General features: G+C 43.7%; 1 protein-coding gene across 1 annotated transcript in view; it reads right to left on the bottom strand.

Moving 5' to 3' along the window:
- LOC143291032 (uncharacterized) overlaps positions 1-7,500 on the bottom strand; it is a 234,397-nt gene that overhangs the window by 57,225 nt on the left and 169,672 nt on the right. Inside the window, exon 13 of the mRNA XM_076600618.1 lies at positions 570-740. Within this exon, the coding sequence (XP_076456733.1) occupies positions 570-740 (171 nt within the window). The remainder of the gene's footprint in view (positions 1-569; positions 741-7,500) is intronic.

A 7,500-nucleotide genomic window follows, 5' to 3' on the forward strand; every position in this document is an offset into this window, starting at 1 on the left:
AAGAAGAAGAAGAAGAAGAAAAGTTCGTTCCTCCCTCCCTCCCTCCCTCCCTCCCTTCCTTCCCTCCTTCCCTCCCTCCCTTCCTTCCCTCCATCCCTTCCCTCCTTCCTCCCTTCCCTCCCTCCCTTCCTTCCCTCCATCCCTTCCCTCCTTCCTCCCTTCCCTCCCTCCATCCCTTCCCTCCTTCCTCCCTCCCTTCCCTCCTTCCTCCCTTCCCTCCCTCCCTTCCTTCCCTCCCTTCCTCCCTCCCTCCCTTCCTCCTTCCTCCCTCCCTCCCTTCCCTCCTTCCTCCCTCCCTTCCTCCCTCCCTCCTTCCTCTCCTCCCTCCCTTCCCTCCCTCCCTCCCTTCCTCCCTCCCTTCCTCCCTCCCTTCCTTCCTTCCTTCCTCCCTCCCTTCCCTCCTTCCTCCCTCCCTTCCTCTCCTCCCTCCCTTCCCTCCCTCCCTCCCTCCCTCCCTCCCTTTTCTCCCTCCCTCCCTCCCTTCCCTCCCTTCCTCCCTTCCTTCCCTCCTCCCTCCCTTCCTTCCCTCCTTCCTCCCTTCCATTCACACCACCCACACCACCACCCACCTCTTCCTGTAGAAGCTCCTTCTCCCTCAGACGCAGCTTGACGTCATCGGACAGTGACGTGGCCAGCGCGTGCTCGCCGGAGAGGTGCAGCTTCTTCTCCGCCAAGCTGACCTTCTGCCTCTCCTCGGCTAGCAGGCGTTCCAGGGACTCGATACGGTTCTTCAACTTTGCCTGCAGTTTTAGATGGTGTTGGGTGGTTTGGGGGTAGGGTGGGTGTGGGTGGTTGTGAGAGGGGTAGGGGGGGGAGGTGAGGGGGGGGGGGTTCGAAGTGGAGGTGGGGTGGTGGTGGAGGGTAAAAGAAAAAGAAAAAGAAAAAAGAAAAATTAAAGTGAAGGATCGTAATTTGTGATAACATGGCCATCATTAATGAAACTGATAATAAATGGTGATGATGATAATGATAGCAATAATCATGATAGCAGCAACAATAACAACAACTACAAAAACAATGATAATAACAATCATCATAATCATAATCATCAGCAGCAACAGCAGCAGCACCACCACCACCATCATCATCATCATAACCATCATAATCGTCATCATCATCAGCAGCAGCAGCAACAGCAGTAGTATCACCACCACCACCATCATCATTATCAGCAGCATCATCATGATCATCATCAAAAAGAAAAAAGAAAAAGAAAAAAAAGAAGATATCGATGTGATCACGATGATCATGAAGAAGAGAAAGTGTGTGACGACGCGATGATGATGACGATGACAAAGACAAAGACAAGAGCAAGAACAAGAACGACGATCTTAACATTAATAAAAACAACAACAACAAACCATCATCATCACCATCATCACCGCCACCACTGTCACTATCACCATAAACACTGTCATCATCATTAAATAACCACAAGTATCAGAGCCATCACCACAAACATTGTCGTCATCATCATTAAATAACCACAAGTGTCAGAGCCATCACCACAAACATTGTCATCATCATTAAATAACCACTAGTATCAGAGCCATCACCCATCACCACAAACATTGTCATCATCATTAAATAAACACAAGTATCAGAGCCATCACCATAAACATTGTCATCATCATTAAATAAACACAAGTATCAGAGCCATCACCATAAACATTGTCATCATCATTAAATAACCACAAGTATCAGAGCCATCACCCATCACCACAAACATTGTCGTCATCATCATTAAATAACCACAAGTGTCAGAGCCATCACCACAAACATTGTCATCATCATTAAATAACCACTAGTATCAGAGCCATCACCATAAACATTGTCATCATCATTAAATAACCACAAGTGTCAGAGCCATCACCATAAACATTGTCATCATCATTAAATAACCACAAGTATCAGAGCCATCACCCATCACCATAAACATTGTCATCATCATTAAATAACCACAAGCATAAGAGGAAGGGGAGTATTTAAGCAGGAATGTACAATAGAATGAGGAGCGAGTGGGGAAGACAGGAAACGTAGGATGTGAAAGAAGTGTGTGTATGCACGAGTGACAATCTATCTTGTTTAACTCTCTCCATACGAACGGCGAAAGAGACGACGTTAACAGCGTTTCATTCCAATTACCATCATCAAAATATTGCAAGTGGAACGCTCTTATACTGAAGAGGTGAATGTTGACAAAGAATACCACAATTCTGACGACGGAAGCTAAAGGTTGGGTCATTCAGACACCCACTGGACATCCGAGGGGTCTGTGTAGAGGAGAAGAGAGGACTGGCCGTACTGAGTGAGTTAACCTTACCCTTTGCACGTGTATGTTCAGTTTTATCTCTTATCCTAATCTGAATACTTATCATTGTGAACAAGCATCCAATGTGTGAAACAGAGAAAGACTGAACTGAGAGAATTATAGAACAGAGCTGGACTGGACACCAAGGTGTAAAACATCTGTAATATTGCTAGGATGACTGCATGATATATGTCTGTATGCAAGACTTCTAATAATGCTAATTCGTAACATCTCTTCTTCTGGAACGTTTCAGATCAGCTTGTCTAGTAGAGGCCAAACGATGATGCAATAAATATAAAAATATCTATCTATCTATCTATCTACCTATCTAAATGAATGAATGAACAAACAAATAAATAAATAAATGAATAAATCGATAAATAAACAACAGAGGCAAAAGAGCATCAGCAGCAGCAGGGAGACACACGTTCCCATAATTCCCAAAGGGAGATCTATCTTCTCATAATTCTCACAGGGAGATGATACACATTTCCACAATTCCCAGCAGGGAGGTACACGTTCCCAAAATTCCCGTTCTCAGACTCCCTCATATCAGTAATATACATATTCACACAATCATCCCAGAGAGGCACACGTTCCCATGATTCCCACAGGAAGATATATACGTTCCCATGATTCCAACAGGGCGATGTGCGTTCCCATAATTCCTACAGAGATCTACACGTCCCTACAATTTCACAGGGACACACACATCACCATAATTCCACAGAAAGATATACACATTGCCACAATCCTAACAGGTTCTCATAATTCTCACAGGGAGATATACGTTCCCATAATTCAAACTGGGAGATAAACATATATACGTTCCCAAAATACCCACCACGATATACACGTCCCCACAATTCCCACAGGGCATATTCGCATAATTCCCACAGGGAGCTACACATTCCCACAATCCCCATAGGGCGATACAAGTTCCCACAATTTCCACCTGGATATACACGTTTCCACAATTCCCACAGGAAGATACAAGTTCCCGCAATTCCCACCTGGAGGTACACGTTTCCACAATTCCCACAATTCCCACCTGGAGGTACACGTTTCCACAATTCCCACAGGGCGATACAAGTTCCCACAATTCCCACCTGGAGGTACACGGTCCCACAATTCCCACAGGGCGATACAAGTTCCCACAATTCCCACCTGGAGGTACACGGTCCCACAATTCCCACATGGAGATACAAGTTCCCACAATTCCCACCTGCAGGTACACGGTCCCACAATTCCCACAGGGCGATACACATTCCTACAATTCTGACACGCAGATACAAGTTCCCACAGTTCCCACAGGTAAAGACGCGAGATCCTATAATTCTCACAGGGAGACACACGCATCTGTAATGTCACTGACACGTCTAACTTGGAACATTGCCGTTATCCTCGAAAAAAAACCCCAAAACACCCCGTTGAAATGCACAAATCGTATGTCTAATTCATGACGAATCAATGAAGAACAGACCAGCACATCCTTTTCGTGGTGGGGTGGGAGGGCGTGTGTGTGTGTGTTGGGGGGTGGGGTGGGGGTGGGATAAATATAAATGCGACGAAACAGAGCGAAATAATTATAGATTTAAAAAAATAAAACCGCAGTCGAGACTTCCAAAAGAAAACGAACACTCCCCAGCTGGCACCGCGTACCCGTCTGCGTGTGATTATCATTATTTATTTATTCATTTCAATTAATCATTTATATTGGCATCATTGTTATTGATATCATTCATATCATCATTTTTTTCTGTATCTATTTTATCTCATTCATTTATCTACTTTGGTTTGTATTTCTGTTTTTATTTTTCATTTTAGTCCAGTAAATAATTATAGTAAAAATTCTAATTTATTTATTTATTTTTCTTTCTACTCGTGATTCAGGTGTAACGGATGAGAATCTGAACTGTCTCCTCCATGGAATGTTCTAGAACGAGTGCTGACGACAAAGACAATCGCATCGGAACTTTACGTCACTCGGCTGAGGGTTGAGCGGGGATCCGTTATTATTTCTGTCTGCAAGTTAAGATAACAGCAGTTCGAGGAAAACAGCACGTCCCGTTGGAAATAGGATTCAGACCAAAATGCGCGTGATTAAATCACAAGTGATACCCAAAGATCTTAAGGAATTTACGTCACGTCTGGATAGCGTATTGACGTAATAATTATGTCGAATGTTTGGTACAAAGTTTGTCAATGTTGTGTGTGTGCTTTGGACTCGGCTATGGGCTGAGATCTTGTGTCGGGGTGAGTGACGAGTCTGCAGATGTACATTCAATTTCCAAATGAATGAATACGTATTTGTATTGTAGTGTTGTGCAGCGTAGTGTAGTGTAGTGTAGTGTAGTGTAGTGTAGTGTATTGCACTGCATTGCACTGCATTGCATTGTATTATATCGTATCGTATCGTGTGTTGCATTGCATTGAAATGACGGGCACTTCACCGCAGCAGACTTTCTGTCTCTCTCTCTCTCTCCCTCTCTCTATGCCTTTGACTTAAAGCTTTCTTTCAATGCGAATATAAATTGTACTGCCGTGTTTGGTACTAAGAGAGAGAGGAGAGAGGTCACACACACACAATCAGAGAGAGAGATACGGATGATTTATTAATTTCAGGTCATGGTCCCCAATGAAGGGGTGTGCGAACGATTCGTAATCTACACAACATGATTAAGTGCTAAACATACAATAATCAAACCAAGAACAAAAATTAAGTATCAATTACAAGCAATAGAACAGATTAAGAAGTAGTTATTTCTCTAAACTTAAGGGAGAGAGAGAGAGAGAGAGAGATTTTGAAAAATTATAATCTGTATGTGTGATCGTTTGGGCTGTTTGTTTTTGTTTTTGTTTTCAAGTTTCCAGCACAGCACTTCGTGTTTTGTTTGTGTACAGTTAGTGTGTAAGCGTTGCTTGAATGTAAGTTTGTATTATCAGGTCTACACTCCAGTGATCTGCTACTCGACATACGTTTCTGGTCTTGTCTTACGCTTGTCTCCACAAACAGATATACGTCTGCTTCCAAGGAGGAAAGGCTTACCCTCAAGGAGATACCCCTGTCTTCACAAGGAGATAAGCCTGTCTCCTAGGAAACAAGTTTGCTCCCCCAAGATAACCCTGGACAGACAGACAGACAGATAGGGAAAATTGGTGCCAGGGTCCGGGTGTGTCTGGTGTAAACGTTCAGTTCGGCGGTTGGTAGGTAAGGCTGATATAATACTCCGGTCTGGAACCTTTTACTTTTAGGGAGATGCACTTTTCGGCAGAAACGCTGAGGATGTCTGCTTGTTTGTTTGTTTGTTTGTTTTCCTGTCTCGGCTGCATAAACACCCTGGCACTTTAGTCTGCCTGCCTGTCTGCCTGCCTGTCTGTCTGTCTGTCTGTCTGTCTGTCTGTCTGTCTCTTTCATCCTCTCTGTTTCTGCCTCTGGGTTTTTTTTGTTTTTGTTTTTTTTGTTTTTTTTTGCTCTCTCACTCTCGTTTGTGTCTGTCTGCCTGTCTGTCTGTCTGTCTGTCTGTCTGTCTGTCTGTCTGTTTCATCCTGTTTCTGCCTCTGTTTTTTTGTTTGTTTTGTTTTTTTGCTCTCTCACTCTCGTTTGTCTGTGTCTGTCTGTCTGTCTGACTCTCTCTGTCTCTGCGCACGTCTTTTGAATAATGTGCATGTGGCCTGATACATCAAACCATTTGTCATTGTCACTGTCATTGCCTATATATATATATATCTCTCTCACTTTTTGTCTGTCTGTCTGTGTATCTTTCTCTCTCTCCCCCTCCGCCCCCCTCTCTCTCTTCCTCCTCAACTCTGCCCCCCCTCTCCCCCCTCCTCTCTCTCTTCCCCCTTAACTGTGCTACCCCTCTCTCTCTACCACCCCCCCCTCTCTTTCTCCCCCTCTCTATCTCTCTCAATTTTGTCGTGTCTATCAGTCGGTCAGTCAGTCAGTCTGTCTGTATCTGACTCTCTCTCTCTTTCTCATTCCCCCCCCCCCCACCACTTCCTAATGTTTGTAACTTTATAGTATAAATCCTCTTTGCTTAAACATCTTTGCGCATGGGCAAGAAAGGCAGATCAGTCAGAAGTAATTGAACAGTAATTCATTGTTATTTTTGTTTGTTTTTAGAAATGTGCCGAATAAGATCTTGAATTTGTGTGTGTGCGTGCGTGCGTGCGTGTGTGTGTGTGTGTGTTTGTATGTGTGTGTGTGTGCGTGCGTGCGTGGGTGCGTGTATATGCGCGAGTGCATAGGTGTGTGTGTATTTAAATGTGCATGTATGTATGTGCATAGCTGTGTATATGTGTACATGTACACGAGTTTGGATAACTATGTGCACATGTTCAAATTATGTAATATGTTTTTTTGATCATAACTTGCGTGACCTTGCAGGGAATCATTCATCTGATGTGACTATGAATTTAAAACCACCCTAAATGACATGGGCCAGCGGCCTATTCATTAACTCTCTCCATACGAACGGCAAAAGAGACGACGTTAACAGCGTTTCACGCCAATTACCATCATCAAAATATTGCAAGCGGAAGGCTCTTATACTGAAGAGGTGAATGTTGACAAAGAATACCACAATTCTGACGACGGAAGCTAAAGGTTGGGTCATTCAGACACCCACTGGACATCTGAAGGGTCTGTGTAGAGGAGAAGAGAGGACTGGCCGTACTGAGTGAATTAAACCGTTCAGTGTTCAGTGTTCTGTGTGTGTGTGTGCGTGGGCGCGCGCGCTTGCCACTTCAGCAGCGATGAGACAAGGGGAATGTAAAAATAGAAAAAAAGAGACGAGGAGATGGTTATCGTGAGAGGTGTGCGAGACAGCCAAGCAAATCAAGCCAGAACAGGGGGCAAAATAGGCCACAGACAAATTTGCCAGTACTGGCATAACGAGGCTTTTGTATTTGTGCTGTTCACTTCAGCCACATAGCTCACACCCTGATCGTAGGGCAAGTACTTTCTTTGTTACACTCTTTGTTTGTTTCTTCTTCTTCTTCTTTCTAGTTCTTCTTCTTCTTCTTCATTTCTTCGCCGGGAAGACAAGTTGTTTTAATAACGTGCTGAGGGTTCGTTTATGTTCATTTTACTCAAGTGTTCCTCCATTAAAAAAAAAAAAAATTTTTAGATAGTATTCTTTGTTTCTTTTTTTTCCTTTAATAGTATGATTTTTATTTGTTCCTTT

The sequence above is a fragment of the Babylonia areolata genome, chromosome 16 (assembly GCF_041734735.1).
Source record: "Babylonia areolata isolate BAREFJ2019XMU chromosome 16, ASM4173473v1, whole genome shotgun sequence".
Lineage (NCBI taxonomy): Eukaryota > Metazoa > Mollusca > Gastropoda > Neogastropoda > Buccinidae > Babylonia > Babylonia areolata.